This window comes from Homarus americanus, unplaced genomic scaffold (assembly GCF_018991925.1).
Source record: "Homarus americanus isolate GMGI-L3 unplaced genomic scaffold, GMGI_Hamer_2.0 scaffold55640, whole genome shotgun sequence".
NCBI classification, from domain to species: Eukaryota; Metazoa; Arthropoda; class Malacostraca; order Decapoda; family Nephropidae; genus Homarus; species Homarus americanus.
The window spans coordinates 1,312,378-1,333,160 of NW_024713650.1; the positions used below are offsets into that span (position 1 = coordinate 1,312,378).

Genomic DNA, 20,783 nt, shown 5'->3' on the forward strand with positions numbered 1-20,783 from the left:
ACAACCACAGGGGGGGGTGACCACTGCAACACCAGGCAGGCGCTGAAGGCAACACAGGGGGTGACACTGCCAACACCAGGCGAGGCGCTGAGGGGAAACAACACAGGGGTGACACTGCCAACACCAGGCAGGGCACTGAAACAACACAGGAGAGACCTGCCAACGCCTGGGCGAGGGCACTGAAACAACACAGAGGGTGACACTGCCAGCACCAGGCGAGGGCGCTGAAACAACACAGGGGGGTGACACTGCCAACACCAGGCGAGGCGCTGAAACAGCACAGGGTGACACTGCAACACCGGGCGAGGCGCTGAAACAACACAGGGGTGACACTGCCAACACCAGGCGAGGCACTGAAACAACACCAGAGGTGACACTGCCAGCACCAGGCAGCGCTGAAACAACACAGGGGGTGGGCACTGCCAGCACCAGGCAGGGCGCTGGAAACAACACAGGGGGCACTGCCAACACCAGGCGAGGCGCTGAAACAACACAGGGGGGTGACACTGCCAACACCAGGCAGGAACACTGGAAACAACACAGAGGTGACCTGCCAACACCAGGCGGGCACTGAAACAACACAGAGGTGACACTGCCAACACCAGGCGGGGCACTGAAACAACACAGAGTGACACTGCCAACACCAGGCGAGCACTGAAACAACACAGGGGTGACACTGCCCAACACCAGGCAAGGCAGCACAGGAAACAGCACAGGGGGGTGACACTGCCAACACCAGGGCAGGCACTGAGAGGCGACAACACAGGGGGTGACACTGCCAACACCAGGCAGGCACTGGAAACAACACAGGGGGGTGAAGCACTGCCAACACCAGGCAGGCTGAGAGCAACACAGGGGGTGACCTGCCAACACCAGGCAGGGCACTGGGAAACAACACAGGGGGGTGACACTGCCAACACCAGGCAGTACTGAAACAACACAGAGGTGACACACCAACACCAGGCGAGGCACTGAAACAACACTGGGGAGATGACACTGCCAACACCAGGCAGAGGCACTGAAACAACACAGGGGTGACACTGCCAACTGGAGCGAGGGCACTGAAACAACACAGGTGTACTGCCAACACCAAGACAGGGCACTTCTGAAACAACACAGGGGGGTGACCTACTTAGCACCAGGCGGGCACTGGAAACAACACAGGGGGGGTGACACTGCCAACACCAGGCGGGCACTGGGGGAGCAACACAGGGGTGGCCTGCAGCACAGGCGAAGACACTACAAGAGCAACACAGGGGGGTGACACTGCCTCAGGCGAGGAGCACTGGAAACAACACAGGGGGTGGCCACTGCCTTTCAGGCAGGCACTGGGGAAACAACACAGGGGTGGCCTGCCAACACCAGGCAGAGCGCTGGGCAACACCAGGGGGGTGACACTGCCAGCAACACCAGGCAGGGCACTGAGTAACACAGAATTGACCTGCCAACACCAGGCGAAGGCCTTGAAACAACTACAGAGTTGTTGTGCACCAACACCAGGCAGACACTGAAACAACACAGGGGGTGACACTGCCAACACCAGGCGAGGGCACTGAAACAACAGGGGGGTGACACTGCCAACACCAGGCAGACGCTGAAACAGCACAGAGGGGGTGACACTGCCAACACCAGGCGAGACACTGAAGCCAGCACAAGAGGGTGACACTGTCAACACCAGGGCGAGACACTGAAAACAACACAGAGGTGGTGACACTGCCAACACCAGGCGAGGCGCTGATAACACAATGGGGTGACACTGCCAGCACCAGGCGAGGACGCTGAAATAACACAATGGGGCGGCCTGCCAACGCCAGGCGAGGCGCTGAAATAACACAGTGGGGTGACACTGCCAGCACCAGGCGAGGCGCTGAAATAACACAAGGGGTGACACTGCCAACACCAAGCGAGGCGCTGAAATAACACAATGGGTGACCTGCCAACTGGGCGAGGACGCTGAAATAACACAAGGGGTGACACTGCCAACACCAGGCGTGGCGCTGAAATAACACAAGGGGTGACACTATCCCAGCACCAGGCGAAGGCACTGAAATAACACAAAGGGGTGACACTGCCAACACAAGGGGTGACACTGCCAAGCCAACACAAGAAATTGACACTGCCAACACAAAGGGGGTGACACTGTCAACACCAGGCAGAGGCGCTGAAATAACACAAGGGGGTGACACTGCAACACCAGGCAGGCACTGAAACAACACAGGGGTGGTGACACTGCCAACACCAGGCAGGCACTGAAACAACACAGAATTGGTGACACTGCAACACCAGACAGAGAGCGCTGAAATAACACAATGGGGGTGACACTACCAACACCAGACAGGCCTGAAATAACACACAAAATTGACACACCAACCTGAGAGACACTGCCAACACAAAGAAGTGACACTGCCAACACAAGGGGGTGACACTACCAACACAAGGGGGTGACCTATACCAACACAAAGGGGTGACACTGCCAACACAAGGGGGTGACACTGCCAACACAAGGGGGGTGACACTGCTAACACAAGGGGGTGACACTACCAACACCAGACAGAGGCCGCTGAAATAACACAAGGGGTGACACTGCCAACACAAGGTGGCCTGCCAACACAAGGGGTGACACTGCCAGCACAAGGGAATTTGACACCAACAGCTTCTAAAGGGGGTGACACTGCTAACCTGGGGGGGTGACACTGCCAACACAAGGGGGTGACACTGCCAACACAAGGGGGTGACACTGCCAACACAAGGGGTTGACACTGCTAACACAAGGGGGTGACACTGCCAACACAAGGGGGTGACACTGCTAACACTTCACTGATCACAAGGAATATTGTTTACCCTTCACCCGAGTTGTAAACGAATCTGTCTACAGTTGTTTGTTGTGTGTCTCTGGAGAAGGAACACCGAGACAGAATAAACGCTTACACAAGACGACGCTGGCACGCGTGTACACTCCCAGGACAAGTGTAAGTGCATCACTCAACCAAACATTCCACCTATTCGCTTAATTGAAAGGTCAAGGAACCAAAACAAAGTGTGGGAGGTACTCACCGGGGGCAGTGGGCGGGCTGGGTGGCAGTGCATGCAGCCCACTTCCACCTGGTTAGGCAGCAGCGGCACCGACCCGTCCAGAAGGTGGTGACGGTTCAGCAGCGCCAGGGATTGCTTTGGGTACAACTCGAAGGGATCCGGGAGGTCTGGGAAGGTGTCCCTGAGGGCAGCGGCCAAGGGACGCCCGACGGTGCGGCGGAACGAGTACCTGAGGAGGATGGTGGCGAGCGTGTTGACGAGTCGTTCCCACAGGGAGAGGTGATTGTCGAAGGGCACCACAATGGAGGGAAGGGCGGCTGGGGACACAACGTTACCCAGGTACGACAACTGCAGCGGCTCCGTCCCTGCCGGCGACAGAGTGATGAACGGCGCCGTTATGTCCAGGAGGAATGGGAACGCCATCTCGTTCGCGGCGCTGTTGACGATGACGGCGTCGAACTTGTCCCTACGTCGCCAGAGCTCCATCACTTTGGGGTTACCGTACATCTCCCGCGCCACAGCAGGGAAGGCCTTCATCCACAAGCGGAAGACGGCGCCGCCCTCACGAACTTCGAATAAGTCCATCTGGTCGAGGGCTGAGTGCGGGGACACGACGTGGGTGACGTTGGGGTGCCGGGGGAAGGGCTCCCCGCTGGACAGGAGGGTGACAGTGTGGCCCCGAGCCACTAGACCCTCCGTCAACACCGAGAATAATGCACGCACAGACCGAGACCCAAACGGAGTCAAGACGAGGATATCGGCGGCGGTGGCTGGGGGAGGACCCAGAGCCATGAGTGCAGTCGCCGCCACCACCAAGCACGCGGCCTTCATCATGCACTGACCGCTCGCCCACACTCGGGCCTCCAACCTTCGCGCTCGCAACAACAGGTAACTCGAGAGCCTCGCACGCCCAACTCTTGCTTGTATCCGTTAGCAACTCAGGTAAACAAGGCGCTAACGCCTACTGTGTGAGGCCGAGGATTATGAGCTGGAGGTTGGGTGGAGGTGAGGGCGGGTTAGTGTGAGTGTTGGAGGCTACCACCAGGCTGGCTCACGGAGACACACATCCAAGTAGCGTGACAGAGGTAAGGTCAGGACGGCAGTGAGGAGCAGAGTGGCGGAGCTGTGTAATCAGAGGCAGTGTGGCGGTGTTGTGAGATAAGGGGAGGAGACCAACCCCAGGCCAGGTGGAGATGACCTGCTACCCACCACCCGCTGGCACCACCTGCATGCCTCGCGCACAGCTGGTTCTCACCGTGGACCTTTCTTACCCTGGATCACGCGGCGGATCACTCGGGGTCCAAAGGAATCGCGGCGGAGGTGATGAGTCTCACTGGCAACCCGTGACCACGGCGCTACACCCCGCCCACCCCGGGGCGACCCTCACACACACTCTACGGTCATAACGCTCCTACACTCACTGCTTGCTGCCTTGGGTACACACACACACACATGCTTGAATAATACACACAGGTATCTGCATTCACACACATACACACACACATGCACACGCTTTTCCCGTGTGATTTTATCAAGATATATATATATATATATATATATATATATATATATATATATATATATATATATATATATATTTATTTATTTATTTATTTATTTATTTATATAAAGAGAGAGCCGTGTATAGAATTAAAAAACAGAAACACAAACAGAAGACAGAAATAAGTCAGGGACCTCGCGTGTAATACGTTTTACATTGAATCACTGTGTGTGGGGCGGGCGGGGGGGGGGAGGCTGCCTCTCTACTGTAGTTCTTTATTACACGCTACGTTATTTCTGTGATAGAGATTGGTAGATAGCACAGTTATATTTTCGTCAACACAAAAATCTAGGAGACTGTGACACAAATCATACCAGTGATCTGTGTGTTCGTCAGTCTGTGGTCTATATGTGTGTACAAAGCGAGACCTGTGCCTGGAGCAAACAGTGATGAAGCTTTGGTAACACCGACCTCAAGATTATCCCCCAAGATTTTATTTTACCTGATGATTTAACACCCTAATGGTACCTGGAGGATTAGGGTAGATTAGGTTAGGTTAGTGATAGATTAGGTTAGTGTTAGGTTAAGCTAGGTTAACCCCAGCTGCTTCGCCAGAAGGACACGTGCACGGCTCTACCCTGACACCCGCTGCTCAGCTCTTGGCACACCTCAGGGCTTTCATGTGTGTTCACGTCCTACACCGTGAACCATGAGCACTACAAAGACATTCCTGATACTCTTGACCCACATGTTACCTTCTAACCTCGTATGTGCTTCCAATAATCCCCAAACACCTGTGATGTATTCAATATTATATGGCGTCTGTTTAAATCTCATGTGCTTGTTACAGTTGCCAACAGTACCAGGTTTGACCATATTTACGTGTCAATATGTAGTCAATAAAGAGATTAACAGAGAGAGTGCTACTAAAAAGCATTACCTTGTATTTATGTTATAGTTATCCCAAAAACGTACCCTGGCTGGCATATTTTCTATGAAAGTGATTATAAAAAATGTAATATTTTAAGGTAAACTTAGATATTTTGTTATATATGCTGTACAGTTTATAGCAACGTCCTGTTATATTTAAGTAATTGCCAAACTCATTAGATATATATACTACTACAGAGATGTATGTAACGTGATATAGTTTATGGTTCGTGTGTCAAAGTATTATTAGCCAATTATAATGTTATTCTGTGTGTTAATTATTTATATACTATTTCTCTTTCTCTATTTTCTATCTTACTCTGTTTGTGTTTCTATCTCTGTCTCTCTTTTTCTCTGTATCTCTATGTTTGTTTTACCGCTCTCTAACTCCCTCTCTCTCTCTCTCTCCCTCTCTATCTCTCTCTCTTCCCGCCATTATGTTCACCATTAAATAAAATAAAATAAAATAAAACTAATTTTCTTTCATATTTCCTGGATACATGTGTCTTTAAATATACCAATAGATATATAATAGGTGATAACAGACAAGGACATGATATCTTAGTGTGTGTGTGTGTGTGTGTGTGTGTGTGTGTGTGTGTGTTATCTGGTGATAGAGAGCCACTTGGTACTGTAGAGATAAATACAGTGTAAGATGATCTGAGGGAGCTGTTGCACCATCACCACTACTATCATCACCACCACCACCACCACCACCACCACAACTACTACTATCGGATTACATGAAGATTAGACACCCTAGGTTATTTTCACCTGGTGATTGAATTGTCTAATGCTACCTTGAGGGTGAAGTTAAAGTTAGGTTATATTTGGTTAGATTAAGTTAATGTTAGGTTAAGTTAGCTTATATTTGGTTAGGTTACGTTAGTTAGAGAGGGAGAGAGAGAGAGAGAGAGAGAGAAAGAGGTAATGTGAATGTGTTTACGTTCAGGTGCGTGGGTCTGGTAAACACAGAGAGCCATCTTTTGAAACGATGTAAACACCCAAACTCTCTCTCGCTCTCTCTCTCTCTTAAAGCACCAGAAGCAATATTATCCATCTATTTGCAATCCTTCGTCAAGCCAAAATAGTCACAACTTGACTATACACTCACGATCTCTAAGTCATGTGTGTCTTTACATTAACGACATCTCAGCTACGTCATGCTTATTAACATTCATGAGGCTCGAATAACGTCATACTTATCCTGCGATTACAAATGATTTTTTTTAACCCTTGCTGATAGATCACATACATTTACGGTGTTAATAGACATACAGACTATCAAAGTGAGATATGATTGGTTTACATTCACCCAAACGTGACACCTGGGAGTATTTTTGGATACGTGAAGAGGAGGAGGAGGAGGTATGGTCGACATGTTAGCAGTGGGCAGAGGTGGACTGAGCTTGCTCTAGAAGGGTCTTGGCTCTCTCCCTTCCCTCTATAGAAGCTTTGATAGGTTAAAACCCCTTAAACGGAGCATATATAAGAGGGATTAATTGTGCAATGAACCCCTGAAGGAGGACAACTCGTGGAATAGATTAACGGAGCTAAAAATCCTTCCAAATCTCGTGGAGCTGATTAAGGTGTTTAATCATCAGGTGAATTAAGTTTAGTGTGTCCACCATCAACGTCTCCACCACCACCAGTCAGGCATGAACACGGACGAAGAAGCCAAGAGTGATGATGACTATAACGGTTAGTGTTCATTCCTATCCTGTTACAGACTGACTGACAGTGACTGTACCGCGGTTAGTTACAGTGACTGGTGTGTGTGCAGAGACAAAACAGTTACAGTGATTGATGTAAAATAAGCTAGGATGATTAATCTTCAGGTAATCCGGGAAAAAGACTGGAAAACGAGACTAACCTTTGGTCGTGTGGTCGGCAGGGTTGGTGGGCAGTTGGTGGCAGCGGATGAAGGAGAACGAGCGACTGAGAAAGGCTGCTGGTCACGTGTCTTTCTTCCTGGTCCTTGTTCTGTACACTAGCCTGGGGGCCAAGGTAAGACACAGGTAAACTTAGATAGATAGATAGATAGATACATAGATAGATAGATATATGATTTTGGGATAATATTGCAGAAAACAGCAACCACAGAATTACAGAAATTCACTACACTCAATCGATAGAAATATTTTTTTTTATGATAATTTTCTTATATTACATTAGGTTAGGTTAATTAACACATATTTTATCAGATTCTTTGGTTGCTGTAATCTTCAATTTTTCCGATTTTTTTTTTTTTTTTAGAGATCTACAAAATATACATCAATAAATGTAAAATCGGGCTAAACGAAGGATTTGCTAAAGGGATAACATGCGTCTAAGTTAGGAAGATCAATTACTAAGATAAACACAAGTACAAAAGAAGACTATAGGCGAACACAAACCTTAATGCCTGACAAACAATAGTTTACGCTCGGCTTAAGTTTATAATGAGAGAGATTAAAGAGCCGATCAGTAAAGAGAATTTTTAAAGTCCGTCTCATTGGATGTCTGGCTGAGAACTTTAAGTGTTTATTGGAGACTAAAGTACCTTGAATATAGAGTGGTTGGAGTTGGACTGTCGTAGTACTAGTAGGAGTAAGGAGGGCAGCATTTGTGTGGACTGTGAACGCGTACCAAACAAACACCCAGGTCAAATCAACACCCAAATTATGAACTCAGTATGTCTTTAAAAAAAACCTATGTTATATGAGTGTGTAAATAATTGATAAATAAGCTTCGTGTCATTAAATATAGTATTAGTTGTGTTTTGACCAGGGTTTATTGCTCGGAATCAAGGTAAAGTATAATTATAAAGTGTAGGTGTGTTTCTAGGGTTGCAGTACAAGGTATAGGTATAGGTGTGTTGCAGGTGTTTCAGGTGTTGGAGTATAAGGTAGAGATGAGGAATCAAGAACAGGTATGGACACACCTGCAGGAGAAGCGACAACAGCTGATTGAACAGGTATTAAACTTAACGTCCCTCCAACAACAACAAGAAGATGATGGTGAGGCTCACTTTATCACTATAGTGTTAAGTTGGCGTTAATTTAGGCTAGATTAGTATTCAGTGATCATCTCTAAAATATAAATTGAGAGTTTGAAGACATTAGCTCAATAACACATTTAGTGGCTACGGTGCAAACTAGCAGACAACTAATTTACCTTTAGAATTAACCCATTGACGTTTATTATGAATATTTGGAGAATAATGGTTAAGGCCAAATGAACTTTAAGCTTTCCTCACCTCAAATAAAATAAAATTTATAAGGAAACATGAGAATTGACTCGGTAAAATCCATTCACAGGTGTTCAGATGGTGACAGATGAACCTGGGACGGAGGAGCTGGTGTGGCAGTGGTTGAGGGAGTACGAGGTGGTGATGGAGGAAAGCGAAGGGGCGGGAGTGTCGCCTCTGGACACACAGATACACACTCGCTGGGCCTACACTCAAGCCCTCTTCTTCAGCGCCACCGTCCTCACCACCATAGGTCAGTTACAACTCCTCAAGGGTCGTGTCTATAAATATTCACTTCATGTTTGTTTATGAGTCGTATCTCAAACTCCCTCCATGGCTATAAATACCAATAAGAAGGTCGTACTTGATAGTTCCTCTGAGCTAAGTGCATATTAAAGGTCGTATCTTCAAGTCCATGTTATGTTAAGGATTGCTGGCTGAGTTCCGACAACATACAACACTTACAAGGAAAGTCTTCTCGGAAGAAAAAGAGAGATAGAGAGAGGGAGAGAGAGAGAAAGATAAATCTCCGTCTCCCCCAAACAACAGCCACATCTCCCCAGTACCAACAACACCCCCCCCCCACCCACCCTACAGCACCGCCTCCCCCACAGGGTACGGTAACATCGCGCCGTCGACGGTGGAAGGGCGAGTATTCTGCATGGTGTACGCCTTAGTTGGGATCCCCTTAACACTCTCCGTTATAGCTGACCTAGGCGACGTCTTGGCCTCCTTCATCCCAGCCAACACCTTTGAAAACCGTCTCCCCAAGTACGTGAATTCTTTATTCCTAAGTATAGGGTCAGTGATACTCATTTGGATATAATTATTGAATAAACACTCAATTTAAAAAGCCTATGATGTGTAACCTGGATGGGGTGAGGGTGCACTGTGTTGTACACCTTTCTGTATGTTATTGCAGGTTCTCAGTGGGCCCTTAGCTGTGCTCGGTGGTGCTACTGTAGGCATGAGTACAATATGTTTTTAGTGACTTTAGTGCTCAATTGTTTTAGCTCGAGGCGTAGGCGTATTTATAAATTATGTCTCACCAATGACAATTATTCCTTCAATTCTCTCTTTCTACTTGTATATATTCATTTATTTATTATTTCCCTTGCAATCTCTTTCTATTATTGTCTCCCATTTTCTCTTTCCCTTGCTTTAAGATTTAAGCTTAACAGAAAACGTTCCCCTTAGAGGAAAACTTCGAGCGGTAACTACAGTACTCTTGATCCTGACCCTGCTGGTGGGGTTCATTGCCTTGGGCGGGGTGCTCTTCATGTGGCAGAACAACTGGACCTTCATGGAGGGTTTCTACTTCTCCTTCATCACTACCACCACCATAGGTTTCGGCGACCTGGTTCCTGGTACGTAAAGGAAGGGAAGATTGGGGACATAAGGGTGACCTGAAATGATTGGTGGTGATTTGGTTTGGGTTGTGGGAAGTCAGAAATTGTTGTAGATGGGTTAAAGTGGTTAATATACTATTTCCACTAACCCCTTCACTACGAGGAAGCCACTTTTAATAATTTATTTGGGTAATGTCAGACCATTTTTTTCAGTTCCTTGTCTCAGGGTCACACAGTTCATTAACTCAGGGTATGCCTCTCATGTTGTCGATAACGTGTCAGTTCTTTTTACCTTAAACAAATTCATTCCCAGGTGACTTGAGGGCTGGCCAACCTAATTCAAGCATAATTATTTTTTCTCTTGCTATTATACTTAACTAATAATTTTTTTTAACCATTTTAATAAGTATTCAATTGTTGTTATTATTATCATTATCATCTTTGTCCCTCATATATGACTGCTTTATTTCAATGTGGTAGAGAGGTCATGTCACTTGAGTATGTTTCTGTACTTTTAGTAATGAACTGTTTTTCTCCCTATTGCTACATCTCCTCCATGACACATCCCTCTACCCACACACCACTCTCCCTACACCCACACACCACTCACCCTACACCCACCCATCTCCCACACAGCCACATCAACCCTCTGCATGCTCTACATCATTCTAGGACTAGCCCTCACATCAATGGTGATTGAGCTGGTGAGGCGAAAGTATGCCTCATCGTGGGCCCAAATGAAACAGCTCTCCTCCCGTCTCCACACACTCTCTGGGCCCTTAGCAGAAGCCATGAGGAAGCTGGCAGAGTCTGGTGCAGGGGAGGTCAGTTTAAGTTAATGGGTAGTTGGAATGAGAGTGAGGAAACCAATATACTTATCTCCTGTGTGAATTTCATGTACCAATGGGGAATTTGGTCTGAGAATAATCATGTTAATGTTTGCCGTTATCTCTCCTTCAACTGTACTGTGCTCTGTTTACATGTATCAGGTGGAGATGGATGAAGAGCTGGTGCGTGAGCTGAGGGACCTGAACGTGGCCCTGGCTAAGGTGCAACAGGAGGAGACAGGGACAGAAACAGTGACAACAGGCAACGAGGACGCCTGGGCAGCTCTCCTCGACATGGCTGCCAAGAAGAAGCGAATAACAGTCGTCATGTATGAGAGCAATGTCTGAGCTCCACAGATTTCATATTTAGATGAATTTTGTAACATTAATAATACTATATGTCTACTGACTGGTTGATACAGTATATTTCTTCCTCATCAAACTCACTCACTGCTTGGTGTGTCTGACCCTTAACCCCTTCACTACGGGGAAGCAACTTTTGATATTTTATTTGGCCAACGTCAGATGATTTTATTCAACAATGAGTTAAATACTGCTCAGGCTAATTCTCAGTCACCAATGTTAGTCTATGTTTAACAACCCATAAATGTCTAAAAAACATGACAGTAAAATATCCCTCTGTGTTTGTTGTCAAGATTCTAATGTCGTCAAACTAGTTACTCTACAAATGAATTCAGACATTTAATGGATTCACTTAACATTAAATGTGTGTTAACTCTCAGCTTAAGGTGACTGAAACAGTAAAATAATAACACTGAATAAGGTTAAAGAAGTGAAGAAAGGACATAAGGCAAAGGACCCACGAGCATGTAAGGAAAATGAAGAAAATGTCCTGGAGATTTCTGTGACATAGCCAACCTCCCTAGGGAAGTATCTGGGTATGAGGGGGCTAGAGGGACATAACACACAGTACAAAATACAGTATTACATAATATTTGTGGATCTGTGTAAGTCTAATTCCGGTATTATAACCAAAGAACCTGATATATGGCATAGTTCTTTTTATTTACATGATGGATGTGTTAAAATTCATGGGAAATGTTGGTAACCAGATTTTCGGATGTGTTTTTATGCTAAAGTGTGACACAACATAACAGTTAATTAAGATAAATGAATAAAACCAACTCTCTCTCTCTCTCTCTCTCTCTCTCTCTCACTCTCTCTCTCAGTGAATAATTAAATCAAGAATACTCTCATTTTTATTATTTTCTTACACCCGTATATCATGGTTTATGACACTTCGTTCAGGGAGAAACTATGACCTATCTACAAATGGTCTAGTACCTGTATCTACACATAAATTTGAACATAACCTTTTTCTACACACACACACAACAACCTTGACTAGACTTTCCATATGTCACTCATAAATTACATCACCTCTTGCTCTTCTGTAATGATTGCCAATTTACCCATTATACCAATTACTAATTATTTACTTTACAATTTTTTTTTATGGGGGTAATAAAGGAAAATTAGATTCTATAATTATCACTACACATAATAATTAATATACATCAACTTATCCTTCTTTTAATCACTTGGGATAGCTTAAAATAACTTAAATAGAGACATTAATGAGAAAGGTACTGGTATCCCCTAAAGACACAACGAAGCTAAAACAATAATACTGTACTGTATATATAAAGCAAGGTGAAGTTACATCACTTGACAACTTAACCTAAACTTTAACATCAACTCACAACCTCAATTTGTTACATCAGACGCCTCCAAAAAAAAAAATCACAGGATTCTTTAACCCCTTGAGTACAATGACATTAACCCCTTGAGTATGATAACCCTAACCCCTTGAGTACAATGACATTAACCTCTTGAGTATGATAACCCTAACCCCTTGAGTACAATGACATTAACCCCTTGAGTATGATAACCCTAACCCCTTGAGTACAATGACATTAACCCCTTGAGTATGATAACCCTAACCCCTTGAGTACAATGACATTAACCCCTTGAGTATGATAACCCTAACCCCTTGAGTACAATGACATTAACCCCTTGAGTATGATAACCCTAACCCCTTGAGTACAATGACATTAACCCCCTGAGTATGTTAACCCCAATTCATTGAGTATGAGGACCTTAACTTTTGAATAGACAATGACACTAAACCTTGCCCCTTGCATACTATGAATTAGTTGTTGTACTCAAGGGGTTAAGCACCAAGAGGTGAGCCTCAGACTGACACAAACCTGGCTCTATTGTAGACAAGGACAGACAAACACACAAGGGCCATGGCCATATCTCAAGCCTGGTCATGGCGACTGTACCTTAAGAATCTCTAGAGGTTTATCATAATCAAGGTTGTTGTGTATGTATGCTGAACACCAATCTGATAACACTGGCCAATCAAGTGTGACACCAACCTGATGAGTCGTAACAATATACCAGTCTATCTCCATTTGGATTTGACCAACCTGTACTGTATTAGGCATCTAGTTCCTATTAACAGTCAATGAAAATAAAAAAAATACCAAGTGATAAAAAGTCCTATGGCACTTAAGAAACAAATCAAGTCTTTAAATCTTTTGCACATATCAATTTCCATAAAAACTACAAAAGTAATCACATTAAAAAGATTTATTCCTTGTCTTTTTTTATCATCACAGCTATTTAAACAACACTAGTAAATAAATAATACAGTCATATACTGTATACTTAAAAATTAAATTACCTTTTTTTTCCTATGATAAAAATTACTTCGGCATTCCAAATTATAGTTACCAATTGTGTTTTAGAATGACCGTGACATGAAAAACCTCCTTCTCATTGTGTCTATTCTTCATGGTACCAAATTAATCTACACATTTATGCATTTTCTAAATAACAGACAGTATAATTATTATCAAAATACAAACGTCCAGTGAATATAAAAAATACATATCTTACCATTGTATTTCTGTTCGGTGAAATTGCCTAAAAAAAATTTATTATGTCGTCTGAGTGTAAGTTAAAATACATACCGTACGAACATTAGTAACTGTACACAAAAAACACCAGCGGATGATCTGATCTGCTCGTGACGTGAGTTTGTCTCGGCTCGTCTCAGAAGGGAGAATTCATTCCCAATTTTGTGCCAAATTCCAGTCTCGCTCTCTTTTGATATCTGACATTTACTCTGTGGATAAATAATGAGAGTCAAAGAATATCATGCGAGTTATTTCTCAAATTTAATATACAAAAACTGAAATGGAATTGTTCTAAAATTTAAGCAAAGGACTAACGTTTTTTTTTATTTTTACTTTTAATTAGTGATTAATATTACATCACCATACACTCGCTCCAAAATGCATCCTTACGACTTTGTGCGAGACAATATGATGCAACGGATGAAGGATTTTGACAACCCTACCGAGACAACGGGAGTAACGGTGTTCATTTTGGAATTTAATGGACCTCCTCTGTAAAGTATGGAGCGAGTGTACAGGTTTTTAGGTTAATGTGGCCTTATGACATACAACCATGAATGAAATAAAGGGACGATGAATGAAGTGAAGCCAACACTCACCTTATTTCTCTTCTTTTGATGATTTCATTGAGAGGAATGAGCAAGAAAGGCCATATGAATGCCATCAACCACAACCACGCAGGAATATCAGACAGACCGGGACCTCTGGGTGTTTGCTTTGAGCCAGACAAACACACACCCCCATACACAACCTGAAGTACCAAACTGGGAAGAAGAAAACATAAATTATCTCTCTCTACATGATATAAATAAACTCATATGAAGTAAAATAATAAATATCACACAGTCTTTGACATTCAGTGTTCCAAACTAATGATTCCTGTATGTAAAATGGTAAGAGATTCTACAACATAACTATAAAATAATATTTTTTTTTACTCATTCTAGCATACTACAGGATCTTTTATGTCACATTTGAATACAGGAGGGTATATAGAGTTCTTCCTGTCTGTCTGTCTACAAAATTTCTTCCCTTTCAGTAACTTGAGTGAGACTTTGTAGAACGAAATGAATTAAAAGGTAAGGACTTCAGTTTGAGAGAATGACTCACACAGCAAACACACTGGAGGCCCACCACCTGTTAGTGAGAGGGTTCTTTGTCCACAGTTGATACATCCGGTGCACAAATGAAATTGAGATCATACCTGAAAAATATAACACAAAGTGGTAGAGGAAGGATGTCTCGTAGGCTGGCTGTTTACATCAGTAACACAAGCTACTTTAAACACGGAATGCAAGATCAGTTTCTGCATTAGACATAAACTATTACAAATTAGAACAGGAAAATCATCTAATCAACTCGGTTTTTACCTTAGTTTGAGAAAGCTAAGTAGAGTAATAACAATAAAGCAGAATTTTTACCAACTTATGATATTTGAGACGACAGTGTAAGAACTTTTTGTCTTATCACTACAGATAGTCAAACTAGGCCAGTTGTTTGGACACTTTCCTTTTGGCAAGCAACATGTATATTCTCAGCTGAAAACTAAAAGGAAAAATACACAAGCAGTTGTATTCTTGGGCAACAAGTAAACTGAGCATCATTAAGCATACTCTTCCCTTAAAGCTGAAATACCGAATGACTTGACCCAAACTTGCAGCCTGGGTCAATGAAAACGTGAAGTGTCAATCACTGGCAGATACTTTAAGAATTTACAAACAGGAATTCTCATATACCTTTCAAGTTGGTTAATAGAGTAAATAATAATAATAATAATAATAATAATAATAATAATAATAATAATAATATAGGTAAGTTGCATTTGGAAAGTTATATTATACTGAGTAACCCAAAACAGAAACACTATACTGGAGCTGAACCCATAATAAGTGGTGATCTGTTCCTTAGAAATAGTGTAAAGAGACATTGTCACCTGACCCGTCCACAACTTATCTACCAGACAGGTCTTAACTAACTACAAGATGCTGACTTTGACAATTATCTGACTTTTATAATCATTAAGCTGAAAATCTCTTCAAAAGTCTCACTGGACAATGTTTATAATATTTAAAATTATTTGGCTTTTGACTGCAGAAATATTAAGCAAATTACAGTATATAACATTAATAGCAAAGTTCTTCACGAGTCATTCAGTATTCAACATGGGAGATTACTAACAGAAAAACACACACTTATGGATATACTTTTCTGTTCAACTGACACAAATCCTTTCACTACAACTAAGTCAAAAGCAGAAAATGGAAAGGAAAGTAACTTACAGATGTAGAAAACCAGCAGAAACGCAACACCATTTTGTACAGCGTTCAGGGAATCTGCATAAACGTCTCCCCAGCCTTTCCATGATCTCTGTTCATCATAATTTGTACTGAAATGAATAATAAAAATAATAAGCAATGTGGAACAAGAGAATAAGGACGAACCTGTGAATCTCCTCCTGTGGGTAGAGAGGAATGAGAACAAGACCTATGGAGAGGCCACTAATGCTACTGTTAAGAGTCACTGGTTCCTTCTGCTTCTCTATACTGACAGTAGATTGCTGGCAATAATCTCCTAACTCACACTACAAAGAAGACAGTTCAATGTACGACTCATAGTGGTGAGAGCTAGGAGTTAAACTGTGGCTGGTGATGGAGGGACCATGATCTATAGACGTGGTGATGGGGGAAACTCTATCAGGAGATGGAAATAAGGACTGCCTTATACACATCCAAAGGGTTAATACTCATCTCATATTGGCTAAAGTCTTAAAGATTCTGTCTACTGGTAACAAAAGAACACTATCCATCCCTTCTCTAACATGTCAGAAACTTTCATCAGCTAAAGACTGGCACACAGAGAGGGGGAAATGAATACAATATACGGTAAGTAACTCAACAATAAGATAAAACGTGGCTCTTTCAGGCCCCGGATAACTGTGGATATGAAATATCTTGTTTTAGATAAGAAAGCTTTATAAGTTACTGATTTTTTAATTATTTTTTTTTAACTGCCAGGGTTAGTTACAACATTCAATCTCTGTTTTCTGTTAAGTTAAGAACTGGGCATAGTACACCGTGTATACTAGTACCGTACACAAAGTACATTACATGAATTAAACTTATCCATTCTTGGATCTAAATGCAGGAGTTTTTTTCAGTGAAAAAGCAAATAAATTATCTCCCCTGGCTGGGGATTTTGGGCCAACTTTTGATTATGACTGTACAGTACCTACAGCAAGTAGTGCACAAACTTACTGCCAAAACCACATTCCAAAGTTTATTTTCAATTCAGCTTTTTAAAACTTAAAGATGTCCCTACAACTGTAACACAAAAATTAGCTTCCACTTAACATCTTATTTTTTTTTAGTTTTCCAAACATTTTCTGTTGTGAAGGAGTACGGTGAGGCAAGTGATGATCCCAGATTCTGAACATTCAACAGCTGGTGAATTGCCTCACTGCCTTGCTAATCAGCAGTGTACTAATTACAGTATATTGTACTAATTATGTGATGGTAACAGGTCAAATTTGTCCTAACCTAACCTAACCTATTAGGACTGGGGCCCACCTAATGGCTTGAAATCCTAAAGCAGTACAGTAGTTAGATTAATTTTGGGCCTATTAGAAATGGAGTCAATCTGACCTGCAACCCAATTTACTGCTGAGTCTGTCCCAGGTTGTAAGAAACCCAGTTTTAAGTACAGTATACTGGAGCAACTCTTGTTACTGTACCAGAACCTTACTGAGCTGAGGTATGAATCAAAGTGTTTAAGTGACTGAATGGGAGAAGGTGAAGGTTCTGCTAAAATAATTTATTTCAGTATAATGAATTTTGTGGAAACGGATATACTGTACAGTACTGAAGTTAATGGCATCCAGGAGGTCTGACCTGAGGGACAAAAATCTCATCTGAACCTGAAAGGGAAGGAGTGAAGGAGTCACCCCGAAGTATTATGATGTAATGGGAAAAAACTACTTTGAATAATAAAAAAAGGAGAGGTTTTGCAAGGTTAAGATCAGCCCAGTGTTGGGTTGACCTGCACGAGGGTTAGGTAGTAGAGGTAATCTTTTTAACAGTAGTCTATGCTCATTACAAAGCCAGCCATGCTTGTTTCTCTGAGCGATGCAAGAATGGTTTATCCTATAACTCCCGGGGTCGTAAGGTAACCTCGTTTACACATGCATCGTGCAGAGAGCAATACTTATGAGGATCATTAGATAAAAATATTGCCTTACAGCCTGGGAAAGGGCAGTGCCGATGAATAACTAGCAGAAACTTGTCCAACGGATTCACCTGAAAACGATAATCATGTAAATAATAAATGTTTGTGTAAAAACTCCTGCATTTTAATATATTATGCCCAGAACTTGTTAACAGGCCAATGTATATAGTGTCATGTTGTGCTGAACTTTGTAAGATGAACTATCCAAACTGAATACTGTAGTAAGAAGCTTCTGGCTCAAAAGCTTCATAACCTCCTGAGTGTGTAGACTTGTTCATCTACATCACAGGTTTCTGGAGTGTATACATATCATATGGAGTAATGAACTCTGGGAAATATCAACCAACAGCAAGAAACACCACTTCAATGTTGATGGGTTCAAAGACCCAGTAAAAAGTCTAATATCAAGGTCTTGAAAATTGGACAGGTAGCCCAGGAGAGCCCAAGCCCATCACTACCTGTGTAGGGAGGAAGAGATCCCCAAACAAGTCCACAGGGATGAATTAGTGCAACACAAGGGCTGTTCTGGTACTCACATGAGACACTACAGCTCTAAGTTAAGGTCGGGTGAAGATCCACTGTAATGTATTGGGCAGTAAAACAATTTATTTCCTCAAGAATCCTGAAACTTTTTGTGTCACACGGACAATAATAAATAATAAACTTATCTTATTTCATCAAACAAGCACTGAACTTCTAATTTAATCTTAATAAAGCAAATTAAAAATCATTATAAATTCACTGTTTATAAAGCTCACTTATATACAGTAGAGTATTTAGAAACTCCCCTTTTGTGGATGCCGGTGAAGTCTCCAATACTGAACTAAGAAAGGATGCACTAGTGTCCCATGTTCTACCAATATTAGTAATAAATAGCGGTGTACACAAGTGATAATATTAACAGAATTAACTGATAATAATACAAGTATATGCTGATGTTAACATACAGGACAAAGTTAACACAGCAGGAATGGTAGTGCGTGTCTGTGCTGATGTGTCTGGGCGTGAGACCGACCTTTTGTGAAGACCTGATTCTAACTAAGGGGGTGTTGATTAAGTGAAAGGAGCTTTGTGGTGTTCCAAGTACCACTCAACCCATAGAACCTAACACTATATGCTGCTTAACTTCAATTCTTTGCTGCCAGGGTAACATGTGATCTTTGACTGGAACAACAAAATCTCTCCATGGGTCTCCTCCTTTTTTTTAGCCACAAAATACAATTCACAAGTTTAATCCTTCGTACACTGTGAAAATTATCAATGAAATATAAAGTGGTACTCAATTTCATTTCTAGTTGCCAAGTTTCCTTAATCCCAACCCTCCTTATTACTCATCATTTCCATGTCTATACTTGGTATCTTCTGTGCTGCAGGAATCTTCATTTTCTTCATAACTCAAACACACAGCATATGATGAGTGTTTTCCTGTGACAGCTTGAGGCCTTGCAGAAGTTTTCAGTTACTGTGTTCATTATTTCCACTGTGTTGTTGACTCTGGACCAGATTGACTGACCAGCGTTTTAGGAAGATTCTACGGCCTTACCTGTCATCTATTTCACATTGAGGATTAATAGAAAAAAAAAGGCTTCCTTTTCTACACAGATCATTCTAAGTCTATATACTGTATTAATACAGTACTGGTGTATCAGACATGGGGCTAAGACATCACTACAGGTACATTACAGACACAGCATGACCACCTTACCTGTTAGTAAATATAATAGGAACTTCATCAGGATATATGTATGTACAGGTAGAGTTGTGTTGACTGGCGATATCCCGGCAGAAGCTCGCTAGAGTTAATCCCCCGCACAGGAGGATCACCACTACAGATGGAACAAACTTGCAGATGTAGTACAGCACGACGTAACGAAAGATCTGCCCGAGGGTTCAGAATATCAGAGATGAACATTAATAAGACAATAGTATATTCCACATGCTAGTTATGGTACACAAATGAAATGAGATTTATTGAAACCCATGTACAGAAGACTTCTCCACTTGTATTAAACATCTCAAAAACAAAGTAATCTTTGCTTGTATGCATTGAATTAAAGTTAAACAAGGGACATACATAAACAACAACTCCTAATTCTTTGGCTGAATTTACAGTACAGTACAAGCCAATGACCACTCCCATATGAGTCCTTGTAGACAAACATCCCCGTCAACTCTGAGTCAAGTTTCAAGAAAGATCACTTATCCTTGCAAGAGTTACTGTATAAAACTACATGAAAGACCACTGAAACTAATACAAAAGATACAACATAGTACATCAATACATAATAACTGTAACATCTATAAAATATATATTAGGTACAATATGGCTGAAACATGATGTTCTTTTGTTTTTTATTACCTATACCTTTTGCTGCCTTAAACTATATATATACTATGGGAAGATTTATCAGTCTAGATCAACATATACTATGAATGAGTGTTAGTCTACAAGCAAAACACATATTCCTGAAGATAAAACAACTGTATAATAATCTATAAGTAATTCAAACTTCCCAACTTGGTATAATGGTAACACTCACTTGTTTATTTAATACCACTACGTTTTTTCCCGTGGCCTGGTTCATGACCGCGCGATTGGTCGGAGCCGCCACTAACGACACAGATACAATTGGGATTATTACACTCACTAGCCAGACAACATCCCCTGAAAGAGAGAATTGGTACTTGTGAAAACATAGTAAATTTTAGCGGAGCCTTAAAAAAAAATTAAATAAAAATAATCCT

The 20,783-nt window shown here is 42.3% G+C and overlaps 3 protein-coding genes across 5 annotated transcripts in view; 1 reads left to right on the forward strand and 2 right to left on the reverse strand.

Moving 5' to 3' along the window:
- Positions 1 to 4,548, reverse strand: part of LOC121872728 (UDP-glucosyltransferase 2-like) — a 36,961-nt gene extending 32,413 nt beyond the window's left edge. The window contains exon 1 of the mRNA XM_042375748.1: positions 3,055 to 4,548. Coding sequence (XP_042231682.1) covers positions 3,055 to 3,867 — 813 coding nt within the window. The 5' untranslated portion in view covers positions 3,868 to 4,548. The remainder of the gene's footprint in view (positions 1 to 3,054) is intronic.
- A 2,251-nt stretch (positions 4,549 to 6,799) lies between these two features.
- LOC121872734 (potassium channel subfamily K member 16-like) lies at positions 6,800 to 11,283 on the forward strand. 3 transcript variants are annotated; one of them, XM_042375761.1, is made up of 8 exons: positions 6,800 to 7,165; positions 7,359 to 7,471; positions 8,328 to 8,463; positions 8,764 to 8,946; positions 9,308 to 9,464; positions 9,891 to 10,060; positions 10,679 to 10,866; positions 11,032 to 11,283. In XM_042375761.1, exons 1-8 carry the CDS (start codon positions 7,123 to 7,125, stop codon positions 11,215 to 11,217), a joined length of 1,176 nt encoding a protein of 391 aa, XP_042231695.1. In that variant the 5' UTR covers positions 6,800 to 7,122; the 3' UTR covers positions 11,218 to 11,283. The 3 variants fall into 3 exon arrangements, with proteins under 3 accessions (XP_042231695.1, XP_042231706.1, XP_042231715.1); XM_042375772.1 differs by having other exon boundaries at positions 10,715 to 10,866; XM_042375781.1 differs by having other exon boundaries at positions 6,801 to 7,165; positions 7,303 to 7,471.
- Positions 11,284 to 12,921: 1,638 nt separating this feature from the next.
- Positions 12,922 to 20,783, reverse strand: part of LOC121874312 (transmembrane protein 94-like) — a 35,072-nt gene continuing 27,210 nt past the window's right edge. The window contains 6 exon segments of the mRNA XM_042378415.1: positions 12,922 to 14,026; positions 14,417 to 14,581; positions 14,928 to 15,021; positions 16,097 to 16,203; positions 19,744 to 19,916; positions 20,579 to 20,703. Of these exon segments, the coding sequence (XP_042234349.1) occupies positions 13,954 to 14,026; positions 14,417 to 14,581; positions 14,928 to 15,021; positions 16,097 to 16,203; positions 19,744 to 19,916; positions 20,579 to 20,703 (737 nt within the window). The 3' untranslated portion in view covers positions 12,922 to 13,953.